The following is a 25,480-nucleotide window of genomic DNA, read 5'->3' on the forward strand; positions in this document are numbered from 1 at the left end:
CCAGCCCGTAGGGCAAGGGGGGAATCTCCCCCTTTGATCTCCCCCTTTTCCTCCTACAACAAGAGAATTTCCTCTTCGTAGCTGGCACCTCCAGCCACCTCGTGTTCTTACCACAGAGCAGGAAGTTCATATTTGTCACAGGCTGTGGCCAGAGAGTGCAGCCAGTGCTATCTTGCTGTCCTGAGTAGAGCTGAAGAGTGACACGTTGAGGCCAGGCTTTGAAATCTCATGGAGATTTTATCACCTAGCAGTAAAGAGATCTGTCCCTTCAGGGCTATTTGAAAATATAGAGAGACCATTTTATTTTTTTTTTTTTTCTCTGCCTCTCCTGCACAGGAGCCCAGAAATTCAGGCAGAAACCTCGTCCTGTCTCATTTGAATGGCACCTTGGGCGCTGCCAAGTGCAAGGTGCAAGCCAGAGAAATCAACTTGATTTTAGCACCAGCAGGAGAGAGCAGACAGAGTCGTGCTGTGAGGGCAGAGCTGTGACATCTCACCTGTCCCCACCTGTCCCTAACCCGTGTGTGTCCCCAGCCAGGGGCTGGTTGGGTGAAACCAGGCTGGACCTGGCACTGGGCTCAGGCTCCTTCTCTCCTCCCTGCTCTCCCATTTTTTTATGATTCTGTGATGCCAGGGGTGCTGCCTGCTCTGCCACAGGCTTAAAAATCAGCGGGTGTTCCCCCTCTTCCCATTCCAACATTCATTCAGCCTTTGAGGAAATGGGGGTCAGGCTGTTGGGTCTCTGCCGAGGGAGTCCAGGAGATCCCAGGCTGCACATGGAATCACAGATTCAATCCATGTGGCAAAGGCACCAGGTCTGTCCTGTCCCTCCCCTGGTGGCCTTTTCCTTGCCTTGCCTTGCCTTGCCTTGCCTTGCCTTGCCTTGCCTTGCCTTGCCTTGCCTTGCCTTCCCTTCCCTTCCCTTCCCTTCCCTTCCCTTTTTATCCTTTCCCCTTCCTTTCCTTTCTTTTTCTTTTTCCCTTCCCCTTCCCTTCCCTTTTTCCCTTCCCCTTTTCCATTTTCCTTCCATTCCCTTTTTCCTTTCCCCTTCCCTTCCCTTTTTCTTTTTCCTTTCCCATTCCCTTCCCATTTTCCTTTCCCGTTCCCTTCCCTTTTTCCCTTCCTTTTTCCATTCTCCTTCCCTTCCCTTTTTCCTTTCCCCTTCTTTCCCCTTCCCTTCCCTTTTCCCCTTCCCTTCCCTTCCCTTTTTCCCTTCCCTTCCCTTCCCTTCTCCAGCAGGTTCAGGGAGGGTGGGAAGGCAGCCAGTCACACCCAGCTCTCCGAGGCAGTAAAACGATCCCTCTTTTGCCCTTGGGCCAAGCCCAGTTTTTCTAACGGATAAAAGGAGAAGCAGCCAGGAGGCTGCTCACTTCCCTGCTTCTCCAGCCCAGCTTCTCCCTCAGCTTTTGGAAGGGTGGGGGATCCCGAGCAGCCCCTCGGAGCAGCCATGTCCCGCTCTGTGACTTTCAGCTCCCGTTCTGTGGCCATCCCAGGGCTCAGCCAAGTGCGGGTCAGCACCGTGGCCTCAAGCCGTGGGGTTGGAGGGGCTGCCAGCCTGGGCAGGGCTGGTGGCTTTGGCAGCTCCAGCCTCTACAACCTCGGCTCCTCCAACAAGAGGATTTCCCTCGGAGGCAGCAGCGTCCGAGCTGGATACAGCTCCGGGGGGATGGGATTCGGTGGAATGCTCAGCCCCGGGGGCATCCAGGAGGTCACCGTCAACCAGAACCTCCTGACACCCCTGAACCTGGAGATTGACCCCAAAATCCAGCAGGTGCGCAAGGAGGAGAAGGAGCAGATCAAGACCCTCAACAACAGATTTGCCTCTTTCATCGACAAGGTGAGGTTTTGGAAAGGCAGAGAGCTCTGTGGACACTGCTTAGAAGGAGGTCTGAGCCAGAGCTTGCTGAACCCAGGGGGGGATTCAGGATCCGGGATCAGGGATTCAGGATCAGGTCCCCAGAACCATGGTGTGGTTTGCTGACTGCAGCCCAGTAACTCATTAACACCTTGCTGGCACTGCCATCAGTCAAGGATTTTCCCCTGCTTAGGCCAGCTTTGTGCCCCTTTTATTTAGCTGCTGCTTAGTGTGGGTGCAGACTTTAAAGATCAAATCTGCACCCACTGCCACCAAATTCAGGGAGGAGGCAACCATCCTCTGGGGCAGAGGAATTGTCCCAGCAGAACAGATCTTTACATAAATCAGAACTGGCTCTGGGTGTTTGCAGCTTTCCTGCCCTGCACTCCTTGATCCTGTGTAAACTTCAGCTCTGGCATTCTCAAAATGCAAGGAATCCAGACCTGGAGTTTGGGTAACTGGCTGACTTTGAGGCCCCTGGATGGCTCTGTCAAGTGTCAGGCAAGCAGAATCTTATCTTTTCACTTATCTTTAATTCATACAAAGCCTTAAAGCCATAAGCCAAGCCCCAGAGCAGCCCTGCTCCCTCATGGTCTTTATCATCCTCCCCTGAGCAAGCTGAATTCCTCAGATGCCATCCCCAGCCTGTCCCTCCCCGAGATCCAAACCCTGTAGTGTCAGCTCCCCCTTCCTTCTGCTTCCAAAAATGACCCCTTGGTTGCTTCCCAGGTCCGGTTCCTGGAGCAGCAAAACAAAATGCTGGAGACCAAATGGAGCCTTCTTCAAGACCAGAAAACTGCCCAGAGTAACATTGCCCCCATGTTTGAGACCTACATCAGCAACCTGAGGAGGCAGCTGGATGGGCTGCTGGGTGACAGAGGTCGTCTGGAGGCTGAGCTGAAGAACATGCAGGATCTGGTGGAGGATTTCAAAGCCAAGTAAAGTATCCCCTTCCCTCCTAACAGTGTAGTCGAGCTGGCAGGTTGGTCGGTAGCTTGGCAGAGACATCCCCAACTTTTTCTGCTAGGCAGTGAGATTTTTTTCTGGCATAGGTGTCAAGTCCAGGGAATCTGCCTGGATTCTTCTTGCTTGGATCACTCGTTGTTCCTGGACTCTTGTTCTCACGTGGCTCCATCCTCCTGGCTTTGCTTTGGGGCCTCTGAGAGTTGGCTTTGTACTTAGGGTTGGGTGTGCCCATTGGGGGCCAGAGGAAGCCCAGGAGGTTGGCAGGGGGTGGGTGAGCTCTGCTTGCTTTCTGGGTAGGGAATGGAGCAGCTGACCTGCAATTCTTCAGTGACTTTTCAGTCCAAATTGTATGGTGTGGGAGGAGTCCCATGAAGAAAGTACCCTTTGTCCCTGCCTGTGCCCAACCCAACTGTTCAGGGGAATGCCTTTAATAATAAAAAAAAAAAAAAAAAAAAAAAAAAGGAAAAGAAAGAAAGAAAAGAGGGAGCTGGCAAACTGGATCAAGCAGGAACTGAAAGCAAACAGATCTGGTAATAGCCAGGGTGTGTTTAGGGCAAGTCAATAGCCAGTAATTCCCAAGGAGGGCCCCCAAATCTTGCTCAGGTATCTCTCTACTCTGTGCTCATCCCCACCTGCACCCTCACCTCTGCAAAGCAGCAGCAAGGAGCAGGATTGCACCCAGGGGAATTAAACCCTGATTTTAGTTGCATGTTACATGAGTGCAAGGTGTGCACCCGTGTTCCTCCTGCTTACAGGTCCATGTAAAACCAAACCCTGTGTGCCCTAGGGGAAGGGAAGCAGGAATTTAGAGCCCAAGATGCTGGTGCAGCAGAGGGATGTAGCAGTTGGAATCTAGAACCTGCTTCTCCCCATTTACACAGAGAAAATTTCATCTTTTAAGCAGAACACTCAACACACAACTGCTCTTCCCGTGTCGTTCCTTCTTTTCCCTGTGTTCAGTTTGCAAAGTCAGTCTCAATTTACATTTTGGATTAGAGGAGGGGATTTCCATGCAGGTGGCTCCCAGGGATGGGGTTCAGTCCTTTTCCTGGCACCTGCCCTGCCCAAGGGTTTGGTGCAGAGCAAGGGTGTGCAGGAGCAGCTGGAGATCCCTGTTGGGTATGGGGCATGCCAAGGTGTGACAGTGTTCCTCAGGTCCCTGGGGAGCTCAGGCAGAATATTGAATGATTTGTCAATTCCTTGACCAGCACAGTGGAGCTTCTCCCAGGAAATGAGGAACTGAGCAAACTTTTCTAGAATAATTCAGTGTTTTTACTCTGATTCCCCCTGTGCCTATCACGGAGTTTGCAGGTGCTACAATTGCAGCACCAATGGATGCAGCTCATTGACTTTGAAAGGGATAATGTCCATTTCTGCCAGTGTGGACAGGCAACTTTTCAGTGGGGACCAGAAGGGGAGGTGCATGAAGACTGCTGAAAGTCAAGCAGCTCACCCTTTGGAAGGCAAATTTCCGTGTTAGCCATGCAAGGAAGTGTGCAAATAAACAGAGTGGTAACTCTGGCAACAGTCAATCCAAAACAGCCAGAGAAAGTGGTTCCTGCTCTGTTCCTTGGATGACTTTCAGGGTTCTTCTAGCAGCTTCTTGCTGTTGGGTTCATTCAGCAGGGTGGCTGTAGTTAGGCTGGTGTCTGGCTCTCAGCCAGGCTTGCACTGGTACAAACCAGGGAACCTCCCGTGAAGTCAGTAGAGCACGATGCTTATCTGCTGAGGATCTACTCATTACAGCTGGAGGGGAACACATAAAGAAGGAATGGAGCAGATATTAGAAGTTTGTGTTGGTTTGAAGCATGGAATCAGGGTCATTACCCCCAGCTCTCACCAGCACAGGGGACCGACACATTTCCAGTGTCTGCAATAAGGGCGCACGCAGTGAAGCAGCAGCAGCAGGGAGGAAAAGTGCAGGGAATTTTAAGGAATATGGGAAAGCCTGGGTGAGAAGTGCTCTCCAGGGGAGTGGTCTTGGTGGTGTGGACCAGAATAGCTTTCAGACAGCAGCTGATCCAAACAGAACCCTGGACATGCAGCTGGTACCTCTTGTGCAGTGCCAGGTTGATTGGAGAGGTCAGGGCTGTGCTGAGCTGGATGAAAAGAAATGGGAGGAGGGAGAAGGGAATCGGGGCAACTTGTCACTTGTGGGTTTTTTCCTTTAACCCAGGCTCTAACTTGACACCAATCCCTTTTTTTGTTTTGTTTTGTTTTCTGGCAGGTATGAAGATGAAATCAACAAACGCACAACAGCGGAGAACGAGTTCGTGGTGCTGAAGAAGGTCTGTGCCAGGGATGTTTGCTGGGACTGCTCCCAGGGGTTTGGTTGATAATTTTTAGGAGCTGGCGGGGGACATGGAAGGCAGACAGGCTGGGGAGCCTGAGGGGCTCTGCTTCTGAAGCCATCAAAGGCTGGCTGGATTTAGTCATCAAAGTTCCGGCAGTCTCAGTGGATTCTCACTCTTTTTTAGGATGTGGATGCTGCCTACATGAACAAAGTGGAGCTGGAGGCCAAGGTGGATGCCCTGACAGATGAGATCAACTTCCTGAGGTCTCTCTACGAAGCGGTAAGGTCATTCCTCCTTCTTGTGGCTGCTGCAGTGGGTGAAGAGCAGTGGATGGGGACAGAAAATTCATGTGGTGCTTCCAGAGATGAGAAGAGTGATGGAGACCTGGAGTCTTGCCTTGCATAAGCACAACAGAACCTGTTAGTGAAGCACCCCTGGTGTGAGCTGTCATGGGGGTTTCTCCCTGTCTGGGGTGGGAGATGGATTTATTGCAGGACATACATTATTTTTTGGCTGGAGTTAGTATGAAAACGAGAAAAAGGAGTGCATTATAGCTCGAGTTGTAGTGCTGGTGTGTGTGTGCTGTGTGAGAGAAAGAAAGGAAAGCTCCTTGTCCCAGACTCCTTTATCTTGCCCATTATTAGCAAAATCAGAGACTGATTGAACTGGACACGTTGCATCCCTGGGTGAGGGTCTGGAATTTGGCCCTCACTTTGTTATGAAGCTGATGCTGAAGCTCCTTGGGCTCCCATTTCATTCTGGATTCTTATCTCAGGAGTGGGGTAAATTAACCTTGCTGTCAAAATGCAGGTGATAAGAAGTAGCCCCATTCCAGCTGTTTCTTACTTTGTGCTTTGCAAGGTTGATGTGAGCCAGTTGGTTTCCTTCTAATTAATGATTATTTAGATTGAATTCTTCTCATCTGCCTCCCTTTCCTTTTTCTTCTTGGGCTCTTTCTTTAATTGGCTTCCAAAAGAGAAGCCCCTATAAGTCAGTGATTAATGGTGGTGTTTTTCATACAACTGGCAGGAGCTTCATGAGCTGCAGGCCCAGATCTCTGACACTTCTGTGGTGCTGTCCATGGATAACAACAGAAACCTGGACCTGGACAGCATCATCGCAGAGGTCAAGGCTCAGTACGAGGAGATCGCCAACCGGAGCCGGGCAGAGGCTGAGTCCTGGTACCAGAGCAAGGTAAAGAATGGGAAAAAAAAAAAAAAAAAAGAAGGGGAAAGATTTGAACGAGCTCCATCCTTTTCTCTTACTCTGTTTTGGGTTGGTTTTTTTGTTTTTTTGTTTTTTTTTTCTGTCCCAGTACGAGGCACTGCAGGTGACTGCGGGGAAGCACGGGGATGATCTGCGCAACACGAAGAACGAGATCTCCGAGATCAACCGCATGATCCAGAGGCTGCAGGGGGAAATCGAAGGTGCCAAAGCCCAGGTGAGGAGCTGCCCTCGTCCTTCTGGAGCAGAGCAGTGGATTTAGCAGCAGCAGCACACGTGGCAGGGATCAGGGTGTTCCCAGCTGGCTCCCATCACCTCCAAACCTGGGCTCCGCTGGAGGGAGGAGCTGTGCTGGGAGCACTGGGATGTGGGGCAGGAGCTGGGAACACTCCCAGCCCACTGGGAATTCTGCCAGGGACCTGGGAGCACAGGAGGGGAGTGATGAGGAGCTGCTTCCAAAGGGCAAGCTGCGTGTGGTCTCCTTGCCAGGCACAGGCATTCCCTGTGCCTTCTTCCCTTGGGATCTTTGTCCACTCCTTTTTTTCCAGAAGGGAACACAGTGTTTGGGCACAGAAAAGAATTTTTTAGCTGTATGGGAGCTCTGTTTGCTTTCTCCAAGAGCTGATATCTCTTGATAAAATGGGTGGTGAATGCCAGACCAGTGAGTGGCTCAGACCATGTTTGGGGCTGAAAACTGGACCTGGATAATAACCAGGGTGCACAAAGCTGGAGATAAGCCCTTGTGATTCATCCATTTCTGTTTATTTGGTTTCAGGGCAGGGAGGCTTCAACACATGCAAGCAAAGGGCTGACCCCGTGCAGCTCCCTCCTATAATGAATGGGAATAAAAAGCTCTGTGTTCAGTGAGCCCTTCCTGCTCATGGGGTTTTTGGGGAGGTGCAGGGGGCACGGGTTAGGGTGTGTTAGACTTCCAGCTTGTTGTGGCCCCACAGGGATGCTTTTGGGGTAGGTCTGCATTATTTGGTAACTGCAGGTCTGCTCGAGTCCACACTTGCCTCAGCTCAGAGCTTGCTGGAGACCAAGTGGTTCTGAACAAGTTCTGGGGCACAGCAGGAGAGAAAACCTGAGCTTGTCTTAAATCTCAGTGTGGGTGGTGTGGGTGGGCTGGGATCACCTGAAGAAAGTGTTCCAAAAATGCAGCCAGTGGAGAGAAACAGAGCCTCCCCTTTGGGAAAATGTGTCTTGGGATGAGATGAGCTTCCTCTGCTTGCCGAGTGCCAAAAAAAAAAAAAAAAAAAAAAAAAAAAATTAAAAAAATAGAAAAATGAATTGTAGGCATGAAGTTGTAGGGCTCTAAGTTGGGCAGATGTCTCCACAGACATGGTCTGGCCAGTAGATGTCACAAGTCCATCAGCAGCAGCGTCCTCTCCCAAGGAGGGGAGCGAGGTCCCAATGCTCTTCCCTGCTCTGTCCCTGCAGCGAGCCAAGTTGGAAGCATCCATTGCTGAGGCTGAGGAACGGGGTGAGTTGGCTCTCAAAGATGCCAAGGCAAAGCTGGAGGAGCTGGAAGCAGCTCTGCAAAAAGCCAAGCAGGACATGGCCCGGCAGCTCCGGGAGTACCAGGAGCTGATGAACGTCAAGCTGGCCCTGGACATCGAGATTGCAACCTACAGGAAGCTGCTGGAGGGGGAGGAGAGCAGGTGGGTGCAGGCTGGGGGGTTTCACCTGAGGGTTCAGCCCTTTTTTTCCCTTTGCTTGGGGACATTATGAGGACTCAGTTCTGTGGGAGTCCAGAATAGAAAACCTTGCTTTTTAAATCGATTTTCTGGGGGGTCCTGAAAATGCTTCGGCTGAAGAGCCAACCTGGCAAGTTCTGGGCAAGGTTTGATACTTCTGGTGAAAATATGCAAAGAAGGCAAAAAAAAGTTGTTTTCCATCATATAGGCAGAAAATTTCCAAGTGGCTTAAACCCCCACGGAATTAAGCCAGAGCCTTTGTGCTCTTTCTGCCACCCCCAGGTGATAACAGAGCTCGTAAATGCAGGGCCAGAACAAAGCTCTGCGTGGCACACTTATCTTGTCTGAATTATTTACAACAGGAGTAATAACTCCCTGCCATTGTCTTCATCCTCAGCTCTGGGGCCCTGGGGGAACACTGAGTAATGCAGAGTCTAACTCATCCTCTTCCTTTTTGCCTCTGTGTTTTTCTTCTCCAACAGGTTGGCTGGCGATGGCGTTGGTAACGTCAACATCTGTGAGTGGATTTTATAATTTATCCTGGTTACACAAAGCCATAATCCCATTGAAAATGCAGCTGGGGACCAGAGGAGGCTGTGAGCAGGAGCCTCCTAGTGCCCTGCCTCAGCTTCTGCATCCCAGTTAGCACTGGGAGCCTCCACTGAACAAGTTGGTGGTGCCCTTGGCTCCGTGGTGACCTCAGCTCTACCTCACCTGTATGAAATTTAGCTTTGGGACAATGTTATCTTCTTTTCCTTCCATTTTTATTATGGAGAGAAAAATTAGCAATGAGGAAAGGCACTGCCTGGTGTCAGGGTTTGACACTGGCCCAGCAATTAAACCAAGTACCAGCTGCTCTCTATTAACCTCTCTCTCCTCCCTGATAAAGAAAGGAGAGAGAATAAGGGAGAGAGACTGATGGGTTGGAAACTAAACTACACAGCTTTAATGAAACAGGAATGATAAATGGGAAAAATTACTGAATATATACAAATATAGAGGAAAATTGATACCACGTTCCTTCCCCCCTCTTCCCCCAATAACTCTCACGTTGCCACCGAGGCTGCAGGGCAGCCCTGGGAAAGTCCAGGCTGGAATTCTGGGAGCAGTTGGGAGCTGGAGGAAGGAACACAGAGATTCAGGCTGGCACAGATCAGGAGCACAGGCAGAGGAAGGGATGGAATCCTCCCAGGATGCTGAAGGAAACAGGGAAGGGGTGAAGAAAGGGAAGCAGGAAAGGCAGGAAGGGCAGGAAGCTGGAAACTTGGCTTGACCCTTGTGATGCCTCAAATTTATCCTGAGGATGAGGTGTATGGGATGGAATCCTCTGTTTGGTCAATTCTGGTCATTTCTCTTGTCTGTTCCTCCCCAAAGGAGCTGCAGGTGGGACCTCTTTATTCCTTCTGGAGGGCAAAATGTTCCTCAGAGCTGAGCAGTGTCCTTGGCTCTGCACAGCAGTCTCCAGCTGTAACTCTAAACATCAAGTGGGATCAGTCCTAGGAGCAGACACTGACTGAGAAACTGGCTGTTAATTTCAGCAAGTGCAGCTGCTGAAATTATTCACCAAAGCAAGAGTTCAAGACAGAAAATCTCCTTTATCCTGACCCAAACCGGGACACCTGGGTTGGAAGGTAGCAGAGAGGGGGCATTACAGGGGATCTTCCCAGTTTGGGAAGCTTTGGGTGCTCACCTTGCCTGGACATCAGGCAGGTACTGGTGTCTTGGAGATGCTCTAAACCAGTGGCTCTGCTTTTTATCCATCAAATTGCTGCTGGTAGCTGGTGAACCACATGCCCAAAGCCTCTTTGGTGACCAGGAGATGAGCTGAGTGTGTTTATTCAGGGTTGTTCTGTGCTATAGGGGGGTCCTGGGCCAGGCTGGGTGATGGAGAAAGGAGCTGAGCTGCTCAGCCCTCACATGCTTAGCACAGGGAATAAATGCTCTGGGCCAAAATGGACCAAGAGATCAATATCCTGGGCTCTGTGTCCTGCAGGAAATTGTAGGGAGTTTTCATCTGGTTGCTGCAATTTTCAAATGCCCCTTTTTGGGAGGGTTCTGAGCTCCCTGGTGCTTACGTTTGGTTTCCTTCTCTCTGCCACAGCTGTGATCAGTTCCAGTGCTGGAGGTGGCTACACCAGTTCCAGTGGATTGCTGGGAGGAGGAATGGGAGGAAGCTTCAGCCTGGGAGCAGGGATGGGCAGTGGGGCTCTCAGCTTCTCCTCTGGGGGTAGCTCCAAGTCCTACAGCATCACAACCACCTCATCCACCAGGAGAAGCATCAGGAAGTAACTCCAGGGATGGAGAGCAGCAGTAGCCCAGGAGATGGGAGGAGGGAAACCAGATCAAGAAAACTTTTTTTTTTTTCTTTTGTTGCCTTTTATAAGAGGAATTGGCTGCGAAATTTTCTGCAGTGGTGAATGAATTGTAATAAGACACAGCAGAGCCCCTGACCCTGCCACATCTCACCTTAGGCTTGATCCTGTGCTGCTGAACTCAGTGGGAACTGAGAGCAGGCTCAAGCCTGTAGGGTGAAATTTATCCAGGGAAGCAGGTGGGATAATGCTTTTGGTACTTGTGTGCTCAGTATCCCCTGCTCAGGGAGGGATTTCACCCTTTGAAGGGCAAAGCAATCATTGGAGGGGCAAATTATTCCACATTTCTGCTGTGGTTTTACAAAAGAGACCAGAAGATGATCTCCCCCTAATATGATTTGGAAGACTTTATTCCCTTTATTCCTCAGAAAATGCCAACCCTTGATAGCATTTTACCCTGGGTTTGTTTTCTTAAAGTATACCAAAAAGAATATAGTGAAACTGCTTTGGGTTGCTTCTTCTTTTCTTTGGAAATGGGCTCAGAAATGGAATCCAACAGCTCTCTGAACGAAGCTGATTTCTTACCAAGGCAATGCAGACAGATTTGCTTCTAGATTCTTTATAGCAAAGTAACTCCTCCACAAGCTCCCCCACCCATTCCTGCTCCTTAGAAGAAGCCCAGACCTTAAGGCTTAAAATCCTTAAGGAGCACTAAAGTGGGAGGCAACATCCCCCCTCCTGGAGTGCCTCTGTCTGCACCTTCCATTTCAAAGCTTATCTGGTGAAATCCCACCACAGCAGGGGAAAAAAACCATATTTTGTAGATGCATCATCACAGTAACTTCTTGTCCCTTCCAAAATGTGCCAGGGAAAATAGCTGATTCCTGCAGCAGGAGGAATTGTAAGGTAAAAACCTGAAAGAACCTGCACAGAATTGTTGCATCCCATGTCCCAGCAGCCACATCTTTGGTTGACACTTTTTTCACCCGGATTTGTCACGATGAGGCCTTTAATAAAGTTTCCCTATTGCAAGCTGCTTCAGTCCCAGCTGAGTTCCTTGTCTGGGCTGCCCTGGATGCTCAGGACCCCTGGGATCCATCCTGCTGTGTCCCCTGGAGCATTCCCAGTGGCCAGAGCCAGGATCTGGACTTTGCTGCCTTGAGGTTTGTTCCCTCTTGGGTGAATTTTACCCTCCTGCTTTGCACTGAGTCTGGGCAGGGGGTTCCTGGGGCTGCTTTTGGGTTTTTTTGTTTGCTTTTTCTGAAGCTTCAGCTTCAGCCCAGCCCCTGATCAGGGCTGAAAACAGCAGAGAGCATCCCCTCCCCAAGCAGCTTCTGCTGAGCAGAGAGGAGCTCAGGATGGAGGAGATTCCTCTGTTCCAGAGGACCAAAGCTTGGAGAGGTGAACCTGGACCCTGCTGCATGGGGACAGCTCATTCCTGCTCCTTTTGGGACAGCATGGGGTGGGAAGGGCTCACCCTGGGGTGGTTGGTGCTTGATGGGGCCCTGGTGTCCTTGCAGGGCCACCTTGGAGATGTGTGGCATCACCTGCTGGGGAGGGGACCAGGTGGGGGTTTTGTGGGCACTGAGAAGAGTTTCCTGCAGGATGAGGATGGGGACAAGGCTCTCAGAGCCTTTTAGGAAGCTTTATCCACCCGTGCACGCCCAGACCCTGTTGGTCCTGTGCCCAACACTTCGTGGTGCTGAGCCCCTCTGTGGCATTTGGGGGGGGTGATGGATGGCCAGGGTGGCACAGGGTGGTGGCACCTGCAGCCTGGCACTCCCAGCTCACAGCTTTGGTGTCAGAGGCAAGAAGTAAAACAAAACATGAACCAAAAAAAACCCAAACAAAAAGCCCACAAAAAACAAAAAAACCCAAAAAAACCCCAAAGCCAAACAAAAAAAAAAACCAAACAAAAAAACCCAAAACAAAACAAACCCCACAAAAACACAAAAAAACAAAAAAAAAGATGTCTTTGAGGTGTCCCAGGCAACTTGAGGCACTCAGTGATGGGTTTAAAGGGGATTTAGGAATCAATGAGAGCAATAAAATGTTTCATTGGCTCGATGCAAATTGCCTGAGCATCTCTGCTTTGTCAGTGCCCTCTCAGTGGTTTTGTTTCGTTGTTTTTCCTTAGGGAATAATAATTTGGGGCTCCACCCTGTCCTAATGAAGACATCTCACCTGGACAGCACCTGCTCCTCCTGCCTTGCTGGAGAATAAAATAAAAATAAATAATATAGAATAATATAATAAAGAATAATAATAAAAAAAACCTAGAATAAAAGCCACTGACTAAATAGGTGGTTGTTGGAAATAAGTCACTGCTTTTTTATTTTGTTGTTGTTGTTCAGACAGGGTTAATGTACTTAACTAGGAGGTTCTGGATGACTGGGAAGGCAACTGATGCTGGTTCCATGTTTTTAAGGTTGGGTTTGGATCCATCAAGCAAGGTCCCAGAGGAGCTCTGTGCCTCAAACCCGATGGGTCAGAACCTTTCATACCTGGCAATGGTCCCCAGGCCCTCCACCTCTGGCAGGGTTTATGGCAAGAGATGAGCCAGAGCAGAAGAAAAGGGGAAGCTGAGGATCAGTTTCAAACCAGGGAATGAGAATCCAATAAGCAAGGTGCCCTCCAACAGCCTTTGGGATCTGTTTTGGGGCAAATAATCAAAGAAACCAGTGCAATGTGCAGGGGAATGGCAGTTTGGGGCAGTTTGGGGTGAGTCCTGCTCATGACTGGGGTGTATGGGCAGTCTAAAAAGCTGACTGATAAAGTTTGGTTGGTCCAAGCTCGGGAGCTGCTCAGACATCTGGGTTGGCTAAAGCTGTAATTAAAAATTTCATTTTCATCCTGAAATCTGTAGGAGAGGAAAGAGCAGGGAGCTACACCAAAGGCACTTTGGTTTAACTGCACCATGGGGAGTGGTGAGGGGAATTTTGGCCCTTCTTGCTCCCAGATTCTCCAATAAAAAATATCAAAACTCTCAAGCACAGAAAAACCCTTTTTGCTTTCTGTGTCCCCAGGGTCGGTGCAGCCTGGCTGGGGGCTGCTGCTGTGGCTGTGGTGCTTCCTTTCCAGCCTTGCCCATTCATCTCCAGCTCTTTACAGGATGCTCCTGGCTGGCCTGGCCATGGACACCACCTCCAGGTGAGAGCTCCTGATGCTCCTGCTGCTGCTGGCACCATTGCTGCAGCTCCTGGATGTGCCCCAGACCCCCCCACTGCTGGGGCCCCCCCAGTTCCTCTTGGCTGGTGGATGGAGACTTGCAAAGCCCAAGTCAGGGCCACAGGTGAGACCTCCCTGGGAAGGGCAGAGAGCTGGAAAAGGCAGGAAAAAAAGCTGAGTTTCAGCTCAGGGAACTCCCTGGGGAAGAGGCAGAAGGTGCCCCAGTTTGGTAGAAGGTGAATCCTCCAACTTACGGATGGTGACTGGGAAGTTTTCTTCTGCACAGAGCCTGAGGAGGAAGGGGAGAAGCTGCACATCACTGATCTGTCCCCAGATGCCCTTCAAAAGTGAGGCTGAGCCCCCCTGGCCTGAGCCTCACTGCTCAGAGGCAGCAGGGGTGGTGGTTTGGGTGAGTTTGCAGCAGGTTTAGGACTGCTAGGAACAAAAGTCTGCACCAGGACTGTGTCAGCACTGGTGTGGGCAGGAGGAGCAGAGCAGGGATTGTCCCTCCCTGTCCCCACTGGGGAGGCTCCACCTCCAGTCCTGGGGTCAGTTCTGGGCTTCTCAGGAGAAGAAGGGAACTGAGGGGATGGAGTGTGTCCAGAGAAGGGAATGGAGCTGGGGAAGGGGCTGGAGAACATGGAGAAAAGTCTGGAGAACTTTTGAGAAACATCTGAGGACTCTGGGGGTGCTGATCCTGGAGCAGAGGAGGCTGAGGGGAGACCTTGTGGCTCTCTGCAACCCCCTGAGAGGAGGTTGGAGCCAGGGGGGGTCAGGCTCTGCTCCCAAGGAGCAAGGGATGGGACAAAAGGAACTTTCGGCCTGAAGTTGTGCCAGGGGAGGTTTAGGTTGGAGCTTGGGGACAATTTCTCCCCAAAAGGGCTGTCAGGGCCTGGGGTGGGGTCCCCATCATCCCTGGAGGGGTCTCCAAGCCCTGGAGCTGTGGTGCTGAGGGCCATGGGTGGGGATGGCCTGGGCAGTGCTGGATTAATGGGTGGATCTTGGATATTCAGGTTCTTTTCCAACCCAAACAAGTCCCTATTTCTGTGCCTGTGTGGTTGGTGTGTGGGATGGCAGCTCTGCAGTAGGAATATCCACTTGGTTTTCCTTCCCACCCATGCACCTAAAGGAGCTGGTCCAGCCCTGCCTGCAGCTCACCTGTTCTCCTCTCCCTCCAGCAGCTTCTTGTAGGTGATGATCTCGATGTCCAGAGCTACCTTGATGCTCATGAGCTCCTGGTACTCACAGAGCTGCCGGCTCAGTTCTGCCTTGGTCTGCTGCAGGGCTGCCTCCAGCTCAGAGAGTTTGTGTTTTGCATCCCTGATGCTCTTTTCCCCGTGCTGCTCGGTGCTGGCCAGAGCAGCTTCGAGCTTGCAGCACTGCAAGGAGAGAGATATCATCACTCTTAGTTGTGTCCTGCAACCTTCAGCCCTGGTGCCACATCAGGAGATGGGTTTCAGGTCTGGTGGTGCCTTCAGCCTCAGGAGTAGGAGGGACACGAGCGAGGTTCCTGCTGGCAGGGGTTTGAGGGAGATGGATGTGGAGTTTCAGTGCTCCCAGGGGTGGGATGCTGTGACCACCTCTGTCCTCAGGGACTGCATGAGTTGGGCTTTAGCAGAGCCCCAGCTGGAGCAGCAAAGTCCCAGGTGGTGAGCAGCCTTGTTGAGGTGGGTGATGCCCTGCTCAAACACTCAAACACCCAGCCCTGGATCTGCTCACCTGCTCCTTGGTGCTCCTGATTTCTCTGTTCAGGCTCTGGACCATCCCTGTCAGCTCAGCTATCTTGGGTTTTGCATCCTGCAGCCTGTCAGCATTTCTGCCTGCGGTCACTTGGAGCTCCTTAAACTAAAAAAGCCCCAAAGGGGTTGTCGGGTATCCCAAAAACACACGAGTTAAATCAGAGGGGGACGGAGCTGTTTCTCTGGGTATAAAGAGTGAACCTCACTCAACCTCCACCTCTGCCAGGTTTTCTCACCTTGCTTTCACACCATGCCTGTGCTTCTGCCCGACTCCTGCAAGCGATGTCCTCGTACTGAGCTCTGACATCTGCAGTGACCCCATCCAAGCCAAGATTTTGGCTGTTGTCCACCTGCATGACCACTGAAGTGTTCCACATCTGGGCCTGCAGCTGCTGGACCTCCTGGTGATGAGATGGGGCTGAGATGCTCAGAGATGGGGGGTCCCTCTGTGCCCCCAGCCCCCAGCTGCTGCCTCCCCCATGCTCTGCACCTTGGTTCTTCTCCTTGGACCAAGCAGAGGATGAATTGCCAAGTCCACCATTAACCATGAGCTGCCCGGGGTCACTCCCTCCTCCTCTCTCCCTTTGGATAAGCAACCCCAGACCCAGCTGGGAAATGCAATGGGGCAGCAGGGAGGGTTCTTACCTCCCTGTAGAGCACTCGCAGGAATTCAACCTCTTCTTTCAGGCTTTCCACCTTGGCCTCCAGCTTTGCTTTGGTTAAGAAGAAAGAGTCCATGTCCTGGAGATGCATTGGAGGTAGAAGAAGGAAGTTTGTTAAGTGAGAGCAGACTCAGGGCTAACCTTGAGGTGAGGGAGCAGCTCCCATCACACCCTCACTGCTGGCTGGAGTTCAAGAAAACCCAAGCACCAGCTTGGACTTGGCTGATGCTCTGCTTTGGGGAGATAAATCCCTGTGTGCACCCCAAAGACCTGAGCCTGGAGAGGAGAGGACACACAGCCCCTTGCTCACCTTTTTGAGGGCAATAACCTCACTCTCAGCACACGTCCTTTGGCTGTGCTCATCCTTGTACCTGTGTGGGAAAATGGGAAATCCTTCTTGGAGTTCAGCACAGTTGCATCTTTCTTTGTCTTTCCACAGGCTTTCTCTCAGGAAGTGAAACTCACAATTTTATTTTCTTTTTTTTCCCTCCTCCTCTTAGTTTGTTTTTTTTCCCACCCAGTCAGTGTCATGAGGGCGAGACAGAAAAACGATCCCTCCCGATGCCCAGGCCACTGCCTATAAGGGATCCAAATTTTCCAAGGATTGGTTTGTACCCCATGGGAAAGCAAATGTGTTTTCAGAGGTTTCTGTGTCCTTAAAAATGCACAGAACTGGTTTCCTCTGGCAGCAGCAAATAGCTGCAGAATGGCTCCAAATGATCATTCCTTGATTTAGGAAGGAGAGAAAGAGAACCTGGAAGAGGAACATCCTCAGTTCTTCTCCATCTCTTTGAACTGGGACCTTATTTTGTGTATTGAGGTCATGGTAGATCTCTCCACTTACCTACTCGTTCTCTGGGAGCCATTTCCTACCACAAAAATTTCACATTCTTTGCCTGTTTACAAATCTTGAACATTTTGAGACCTGCACTCACATTTCCCAGGTTGGTTGGTTGTTGGTTTTTTTTTTTTTTCACTTACATTTTCTTGTTGGTTTCCAAAACCTTCTCTGACTCTTTCAGGTCTCTTTCCAGCTGGGCTCTGCTCTTCCTAAGTGCTTCCAGCTGCTTCTTCAGGTTTCCAACAGAAGCCTCCACCATGGGTCTGGTGGGATCCTTGCAGTGCTTCTGACCCTGCAGGAAGCTCCACTTGGTCTCCAGCACCTTGTTCTGCTGTTCCAGGAGTCGGACCTGGATCCCAGAAAGCAAAATAGGAAAGAAGATGAGGGTTAAGAGGGTAACAGCACTGAAACCTCTTGCTCAATGCAGCATTTCCTGCTCCCATCAGCAGTGGTGCACGGGCTCTTTCTGGGACATCCTTGTGGAAATGTAGGAAAAGCAAATGAGTTCTGGAAAGGAGAGGTTTGCAATGAACTGGGGAGGTGCAAAGAGGAAGGGGAAGGAACGGGAGGATGATTTAATGGATTTTAACTTTTTCCCTAGGCATAGAGACCCAAGCAGTGGTGTCTGGAGCTTCCCCAGTGGCTCGTAAGCACCTTGGTGCTCAACTTGCCCTCAGTGTCTGACAGGAGTTGTCCTACAAGGATTTTTCCATGGTGGATACCCCTGGAAGGGGTTCTTGGCTCACCTTGTCAATGAAAGAAGCAAATTTGTTGTTGAGGGTCTTGATCTGCTCCTTCTCTTGGAACTTCACCTTCTGAGCCTTAGGATCGAGCTCCAGCCTGAGTGGTTTCAGCAGCTCCTCATGGATGATGATGGGGGTGATGGTCCACGGCCTGGAGACCCCACCAACCCTGTAGCCAAAGCCAAAACCTCTGTAGCTGAACCCAGTGCCAGCTGCACCAAATCCATGTCCCAGAGGAGGACACTTTCCAGCAGCTGTGCTGGGCCTGGAGCATCTCAGACCATCAAGACTTCTGCTGCTGAAGTTATTTAGGCTGTGGTAGCCCATGCCAACCCCCCAGTGACATGAGGCAGTGCTGAAACCACCTCGAATCCTGGGAAAAGCTACAGAGGAAGAGCCAGAATTCCTGCCAGGACAGCAGGACATGGTTGCTGGTGAGAGAGGGACTGGTGCAGGCAACGTGCTGGGAGTAGATTCCAGGGTGCAGTTCCCTCTGTCTGCTGTGGAGCTCCTTCTTCCTTTTATTTGTGTGGAAAACAGGGTGAGGCTGCATGAAACTTCCTCAAAATGTTTATGATGCAAAGGATGGGAACTATTTAGCATATTTTGTACTCCCCAGCAGGGACAGCAGCAGCACGTTTGTCCCGTAAAGGCTGGGAGAATGCTGTTGAGTCAGAGAGGTTCTATTTAGGTCTTGTGCAAGAGCAACAAAAATTAGGGGAGTTGTGCTGGGTGAATTGTTTTCGGGAGACCTGGGAAAAACTTCCCCGTGAAGTGGAACAGAGACTTTAAAAATGTAAACTGCTTTTCTGTCAAAGGAGATCCCTGGGTTTGCTGGTACCTGATTTGCTGGTACCTCAGCTTGCAGTTAAGAGCTTGGAAGGAGAATGTGATTCAACAAGAACTATCAGTGACCACAGAATGGTGAGGGTTGGAAGTGACCTCTGGAGATCATCGAGTCCAAAGCAGGATCACCTAGGGCAGCCCACAAAGAAATGGATAATAAATTCTATGAAATGTGAATTTCCTGAGAATTAATGAAGAAAGCCTTGAAGCCAAGTCGGTGGCCAATGATGGTGTTTTGTTGGGACTGCCTACACCAAGGTGATGTCTTTTAATGCCAGGAAAACACCTCTGGGCCCTAATCTATTTCTCAAGGTGATTTTCCTGCAGGTTGCTGATCCAGGTGTTTTCCCCCATGGCAATTTCTCAGGGAGCAGCTGCTGATGAGTTGAAATTCAAAGAGATGCTTGGGAGACTTCTGCAGCCACTTCGTGGCCAAATCCTCAGGAAGTTGCCATCTCCTCCTCCCTCAGCTTGGGTTCCCACCTGATTTGGGGCAGGGCTGGGTTTGGTCCTTCACCTCCTACGCTGGGCAATCCTCACTGCAGCGTCAGGGCTTGGGTTCTTCCAGCCCTGGGTGCTCACACGTCCCTGTCCAGGTCCTTGGAGGGATGGGGACAGCGTTGGGGACAGCGCTGGGGACAGCGTCGCTGAGTGGGAGGGTGACGTGTCCTCCTGGGGCAGGGTGGGAAAAGTTGGAAACTGGTGATTTGGGTTTGTTTACTGCGTTTCTTTCCCCTTCCCTGTTCAGTGGTTGGTGACAATTGCAAGCCCAAATTACCAGCTTTGGTTTAGGATCTGGGAGCTCTTGGACACTTTGGCTCCAGAGCTCCTGAAGGGAATGGGGCATGGGGAGATCTGGGACTGGCCCCAATCCTCATGTGCCAGACCATGTTGGTCCAGGCTGGAGTTGTATTTTGTGGCTCTGTGGACGTCTGCATCTCTTTTCTCCACATTGCCCTCCAGAAAAATGTTTTCTGCTTTTGGCACCAAATGCTCCACAGTTCTGAGCAGGAATCTGAGGACAGGGGATGCAGGAGGATGGGCTGCAGGGACCCTGGCCCAAAAAGAGAGTGGGGCAGTGGGTAAAGCTGCAGGTTCTGCAATGCAACAGGGAAGGATGATTTAATGTCTTGTTGAACTGACTCAAAAAAAAAAACAAACCCAGAAAAAAAACCCAAACCAAAAAACAAAAAATACCAAATGGTTTTTAGCAAGCCCCATGGTTGCCCCATCCCTGGCAGTGTCTCCGGCCAGATTGGATGGGGCTTGGAACAACCTGGGCTGGTGGGAGGTGTCCCCATGGCCAGGGGGCTGGAACCCAATGAGCTTTAAGGTCCTTCCAACCCAAACCAGTCTGGGGTTCTGTAACCCAAGGCCTCCTTGAGGGGCTGTGGCCAAATTGCTGTAGGTGACAACCCCTGCTCACTATCCTGGCCTTGAAGGCTTCATTGCCACCAGTGCTGCCAAACCATCCCAGTTTGGGTGACCCCACACCACCCCCCCACATGAGACAAGGGCTGGAACCCCTGGTGGTCTCAGCTCTGCAGCAGACGTGGTGGGACTGGAAGATGTTGGGATCAGCTTGGAGGGGAGGGAAGGCACAAAACGTAGGAGCAGGAGACAATGCACCTGAGTTAACCTGGACAGAAACCCTCTGCGAGAGAACCACAGCTCTCACCTTTTTGTGTCCCAGGAAAACAGCCTTTGGCTGCACAACCAGCCCTCAAAATCCACCTTAGAAGTTGTTCATGAGTTCAGGTGGTTTGAGAACACCCCAATTGTCTCTTACTCAACAGTGACTTCCTCCCAAGGAGTTATGGGCTGTGCTGCTGTTTGAATGGGAGGGAATCCCTGGTGCCATAAAAACTGCATTTTCAAGCCTCCCTTTTTTCATAGTAAGCATGAAAGAGAGAAACAGAACCAATCCTTTGGTGTCTGCAGGGCACTGAGAGAAGGAAGGGGCGCTGATTTATTTTACATCTGGGAAAAGAAGAACCCGAGTTAGAATCTTGGGAATGGTCTAAGGACCCAAAACATGGGGGTTGATTTGGTTTGGTGTTACACTGGCCTTTAGCCAGAGTTTTTCCTTTTGTTAGCCTGATTCTATAATTTACTCCTTTCTTTTGTTTGACCTCTGTAATTTTCTTGGCCTAAAGAACAGGCATTTAATTCCCTCGGGGACTGGAGGTGGACCCATGCAAGTGTGTGTCTGGGTTTGTAACTGCAAAGAGAAGTCAGGTGCAGGAGAAAACAGTGAAAGATTTGCCAGCTCAGAGCATTGCCCCAGCCAGAAAAAAAAAAAAAAAAAAAAAAAAAAGGTTGTTCTTTTCCCTTCTTTTCTCTTCTTTTCTGTTTTTTTTCCCTTCTCTGGGGGATGGTGACTGAGAGCAGTCAGATTCATACCTCACAGAATCACAGAATGGTTTGGGCTGGAGGGACCTTAAAGATGATCAAGATCCAACCCCTCTGCATGGGGAGGGTCCCACCAGACCAGGTTGCACAAAGCCTCCTCCATCCTGACCTTCAACACTTCCAGAGAGGGGACATCAGCAGCTTCCTCAGGCAGCCTATTCCAGTGCCTTACTACCCTCATGGGGAAGAATTTTTTCCTGATATCTAACCTAAATCTCCTCTCTTTCAGTTTAAACCCATCACCCCTTGTCCTAGCACTACTCTCTCTGCTGAAAATCCCCCTCCCCACCTCTCCTTTAGGCCTCCTTCTCATCTTTATTTCTTGCAGCACATGGGGAGAAGTTTACAGGAGAACTCAGCTTGGTTGTTGCTTTCTGGTGAAATTGTTTGGCAAACTCCTGTGAGTGTCAGCTTGGATTATATTCATGTATTTGTCTATTTATTTTTCAACAAAGGAGGTGGGCTCAGGGTGACAAAGATGCAGGAAAGACAGAAAAATCATTGCCTAGAAAATGAAAGGGGTGGATTTCAGTCCCATCTTTGCTGAAACATCAAAAGGGGTTGTAACACAGGTGCAGGGCAGAGGGGAGTGGGAGCTGTGTGTGTCAAGGACTTTTTGGGATTTGGCCTAAGAGGAGTTCAGAGAACTCAGCATCCTTCATAGCTGGGCCCTGGATGCTGGGGAGAAGCTGCTCCACGTGATCCTTGGCATCTTGATGAAATGGAAGTAGCCGTGTTGGCTTCTTTTCTCAGTTTCTTGCTCTTGGGTTTTTAATTACAGACCTGGGCAGAGCTCAGCACCTCCAGCTTGTCTGAGCCAGCCCAGCTTTGAGCTGCTGACCCAACAGAAACCTCAGCTCAGGAGCATCTCACTGCCTGGGGATCCCAACCTTGTTTAGCACTTGGCCTGGAAGCTTCGTTGGCCATTCCAGGGAGGTGATGGAGAAAAATCCCTCCTGTTTTCCCCGCACAGGGGAAACCAGCCTTTCCAGAAGTTTAGCTCTGCCCTGTGGGATCCATCTTTCCTGGCTTTAAAACATCTTTGAGAGTTCTCCTGCCATCTCAGGCATCTTCAGCCACCTGCCAAGGGCACTTCTGGTCCCAGGGAGGGAGGGAGGGGTTACTGGGGAATGGATCATTTGATCCAAAAGTGTCTGTTTTTATCTTGGACTGGTTGGGATGTAGGTGTTCATGGCCTGGTGAAACCAGCCCCACCTTTTGGTCTTGCTCTGTTTGCCTGTGCAAAGTTTTGGGAAACTTCCCAAAGCCCTTGGGTGTTGCTGCTCTGTGACCTCCATCCCCAAAACACTGAAAGTTTCTCCTCCACTCCTGGACCAGGATGTGAAGAAGGAGATGGGCAGACCCTGAGTGGCAGCAAGTGCCCCTGGTAGAGCTTCTAAACCTTCTTCTAAAATTACACTTTTAGATTAATTTTGTAATTGCAGAAAAAAAAAACAAAACAACAAAAAAACCCAAACCACGTTGCTCACAGTAAGTTTGATTGCAATTTACTGAAGAAATTTTTTTAAAAAGCTCAACGGGAGAAGGAGATGAAAGGACACAAATTGGTTCCATTCTGGCACATAATTCTCCAACCCTCACCTCTGCTCCCCCCAGAAAAAGAGAAACAAACAAAACCCAAACAACAGCACAAAGGCATTAAGCCAGAGATGGTTTTGCAGCTTATGTAAAATCCATGTTACCCAAGCTTGCTGTTCCTCTTGTTTGTTTTCTGGGTTTTAACCCCTGTCTCTGCTCGAGGCTGTCCCTGGCTGGAGGAAAGGAGAACATTTTGCTGCTGAGACAGCAACCTGAATTATGTGGTCTTTTGGGTTAAATTATATGAATTAGATCCTTTGGAGAGTCAATTCCTTCTAAGGGAAATGAAGACTGGGTTTTTGTGTGTGGGCAGAGCTGAATGAAACGACATCAGTGGAGGAGGAACTGGGAAAGAGAACCAAAAAAAAAGAAAATTCCTCTGCAGTGGGAGACACTGATTTGCTGAGTCTTCAGAGCCCCTGGTGACAGGAAACCCAGCAGTGAGGAGCAGGGTTGGTGAGCACAGAGCTCAGACAGGAATTTTGGACAAAGCTTGAAATAGTGGGAGGTCTTCCATTGTGTTTCCCATTTCCATTCCCAGCTTCTCCTTCAGCTGGGACCATGGAACCTGTGGGAATGGATACAAGGAAGGCTGCAGAAGGGTCTGGTGGAGTCACTATGGGGATGACCCAGGTCTGATCTGGTGGCACCTGGAGGACCAGAACTCACGTGAATTTTGGATGAGGGGCCTGAAACCAGGAGTTATGGCCAAGGACTGACACATTGGCACAACTGGGTGTTTCTGCTTCAAGGAGGGATGACTCCACGTTTGCTAAGTGCTTTGCCCAGCTTGGCACTGCTGGATAAAAAGGGTTATTTGCATTCAAATGGGTTTTGCCTTTAAAAAGTGTGTCCCTTCCTTGTTGTTGGCGCCTCCGCTTCTTCAGCATCACAAACTCATCCTCTGCACTCGTGTGCTTGTTGATTTCCTCTTCAGACCTGTTGGGAAGGGGAAATAAATGAATATGGGTCTAGAGATTCCATCCTGGCCCTGGCCCTGGACACTGTGGGCATATGGAAATCCCCTCTTCATATATCCCATGCTTGGGGAGAGATTAGGAGACTGTTCCCAGGGGCATTCCCCACTGATGCCCACATCTTTGGAGTAAACAACAAAAATAACTCCTGAGCTATGCACAGCTGTCCTTGCTGTGTTGGTGCCTATATTATATACAACATTATTTTATGTATATATATATATATATATGTATATCTACATATCTCACTGATTAAGATAGAAAGACAGCACCCTTGGGCTTGCTGGTGAGTGGAGGCCACCTAGAAAAGCTGCAGAGCCTTCACGAGAGGCACATTTTCTCCTCCTAGAAGTTTTCTCAGTGAATGGGAGTCCTCTGCAAAGTTTCTCAGGCCAGGAGGGCTGGGTGGAGCTGAGCTCCTGGCCACCACACCTGGGTTAGTCAGAGGAGATGGGATCTCTGACGCCAGCTCTGCCGTGGCTTCAGGAGGGCTGGGGATGGCCAGGACAAGAACCTGGGCAAGGAGAGCCAAGGTCTGGATCAGAAAGGATAAAAGGCAGCTCTGGCTGAAAGAAAATGATTCAATGGGGGAGATGAAAGTCAGGAGTTCAAAGGATGGAGTCCGTGCAGCTGTAATAAAACATCAGCCTCCCATGGCCCTTGCCTGAAAGATTTCTTCAGAACAGGAACATCCAACCCTTAAAATCACTTCCATGAAGTCCCAGCCTGTTACAGACTTGGGGGTTTCTGAGCTCCGAGCCTGTAGGAGAAGAAAACCAATTTGGCATAAATCTAATTAATTGCCCCCTGGATTAGTATTTGACTCAGGACAGCAAAGCATTAGGAAGAACATTTGGAATTCACAAAGATTAAGAGAAATAAAGATAAGAACAAACTCCTAAGAAGTGGGGGCAGAAGCAGTGATGTCCTTTTGCTGGGTGCCAGATAATGGTCCCTGTCAGCCACCTGTGTGATATAATTGAGGTTTTTGTCTAAAGATTCCCAGAGCCAGAAGGAATAATTGCCACTTTATGTCAGATGAAAGCAAGGTCTGAACCTCTTCTACAAGACCTTTTCTTCTCAAAGTATTTCTTTCCTCAACTCGTGGGGCACCCAAGGGTCTTTTCTCTGTTGAGCCACCTCTGTTGCTGCAGACTCTGCTAACGTTTGCTTTTCAAAATTTAAAATTGCTTTCACCAGGGAGCTGTGGGGAGGACAGGAGCAGGACACTCTCTGACCCAGTGAGCCAGTGTTGGAATCTGGGTGTTTCACCTAAGTTCCATTCTTTGAGCTTTCTTCTTTAGCTGATGGAAAAAGGTGTTTATTGCCAGAATGTTATTTGTCCCCTTCCTAAAATGAATGAGGAGAATTTGGATGGCTGATTTGTAGGACTCAAATGGCCAAACTGACACAGGGCAGATTTTTTTAATTTTTTTTTTTTTTTTTTTTTTTTTTTTTCTGTTAAACATTTCTGAAGGCACAGAGAACTGTTACAAAAGAAGGCTCAAAGTAGAGCCTGGATGATGATTTCTCTTCCCCAAGGCAGTCATTTCTCTTCTGGTGCCACTCTGGGGCCAGAGGCACTGTTGGTAAAGGTGGCAGAAAGTGTCAGCCAGGTGATGTCCCAAGAAAGGGAGAGCAGAGGGGTTTGGGTGGAATGCACGTGTCCTTGCTGTGAATCACAGCCTGCTCTGAGCTCTCACCTCTTGTTTTTCTGGTTCTAGATTGACAATTTAAGCTCCTTACTTATTCATGTCTATTAAGCATTGTGTATCCCTCCTGGGCATGGTAGCAGACACTGGCACTTGATAGATGTTCTTCCAAAGTGCCAAGAATGGATGAGAGAGGGAACACCTCCTCCTGACAGCCTGGAGAGCTTCTGAGCTGAGCTGAAACCTGTGCCCAAGATTTTGGTGACTTTCCATGCAGGAGAAGCTAAATCTTGACTTTCAGAAGTGCTAGAAATATCCAATACATTGATATTAAGGGACCATAGTAATTAATTTAATTACCATAGTAATTAAAAAAGAAGAGGAAAAAAAATAAAAAACTTAAGCACACACTTCTAATTAATGTTTCTTTCTAGACAGTTTTTCTCTTCTGGAAAGTAATCCCCAGCAGTAGGAAATGTGTGTTCAGGGCATT

At 49.8% G+C, this 25,480-nt stretch overlaps 3 protein-coding genes across 4 annotated transcripts in view; 2 read left to right on the plus strand and 1 right to left on the minus strand.

Moving 5' to 3' along the window:
* BCDIN3D (BCDIN3 domain containing RNA methyltransferase) overlaps positions 1–25,480 on the plus strand; it is a 147,314-nt gene that overhangs the window by 59,969 nt on the left and 61,865 nt on the right. The window lies entirely within an intron of this gene.
* On the plus strand, positions 1,330–11,384 carry LOC139788958 (keratin, type II cytoskeletal cochleal). Its single transcript, XM_071729351.1, has 9 exons — positions 1,330–1,837; positions 2,585–2,793; positions 5,049–5,109; positions 5,299–5,394; positions 6,145–6,309; positions 6,431–6,556; positions 7,780–8,000; positions 8,519–8,553; positions 10,138–11,384. Exons 1-9 carry the CDS (start codon positions 1,448–1,450, stop codon positions 10,323–10,325), a joined length of 1,491 nt encoding a protein of 496 aa, XP_071585452.1. The 5' UTR covers positions 1,330–1,447; the 3' UTR covers positions 10,326–11,384.
* Positions 12,667–17,980, minus strand: LOC139788976 (keratin, type II cytoskeletal cochleal-like). The gene is made up of 8 exons (XM_071729375.1): positions 17,505–17,980; positions 16,899–17,107; positions 16,228–16,288; positions 15,901–15,996; positions 15,492–15,656; positions 15,236–15,361; positions 14,680–14,895; positions 12,667–13,690 (listed from the first exon to the last, which is right to left on the minus strand). Exons 1-8 carry the CDS (start codon positions 17,925–17,927, stop codon positions 13,454–13,456), a joined length of 1,533 nt encoding a protein of 510 aa, XP_071585476.1. The 5' UTR covers positions 17,928–17,980; the 3' UTR covers positions 12,667–13,453.

This window comes from Heliangelus exortis, chromosome 31, assembly GCF_036169615.1.
Source record: "Heliangelus exortis chromosome 31, bHelExo1.hap1, whole genome shotgun sequence".
Taxonomy (NCBI): domain Eukaryota; kingdom Metazoa; phylum Chordata; class Aves; order Apodiformes; family Trochilidae; genus Heliangelus; species Heliangelus exortis.

What these genes read in the sequence shown, in the direction of transcription:
- LOC139788958 (XM_071729351.1), top strand. Translation starts at nt 1,448, where the DNA reads ATGTCCCGCTCTGTGACTTTCAGCTCCCGTTCTGTGGCCATCCCAGGG. An exon ending in AGTCCTGGTACCAGAGCAAG is followed by an intron (nt 6,310 to 6,430) that starts GTAAAGAATGGG and finishes TTTCTGTCCCAG; the next exon opens with TACGAGGCACTGCAGGTGAC. An exon ending in TCGAAGGTGCCAAAGCCCAG is followed by an intron (nt 6,557 to 7,779) that starts GTGAGGAGCTGC and finishes CTGTCCCTGCAG; the next exon opens with CGAGCCAAGTTGGAAGCATC.
- LOC139788976 (XM_071729375.1), bottom strand. Translation starts at nt 17,927, where the DNA reads ATGTCCTGCTGTCCTGGCAGGAATTCTGGCTCTTCCTCTGTAGCTTTT. An exon ending in TTGGAAACCAACAAGAAAAT is followed by an intron (nt 16,289 to 16,898) that starts GTAAGTGAAAAA and finishes TTTCCCACACAG; the next exon opens with GTACAAGGATGAGCACAGCC. An exon ending in TCAGGAGCACCAAGGAGCAG is followed by an intron (nt 14,896 to 15,235) that starts GTGAGCAGATCC and finishes CTCTCCTTGCAG; the next exon opens with TGCTGCAAGCTCGAAGCTGC.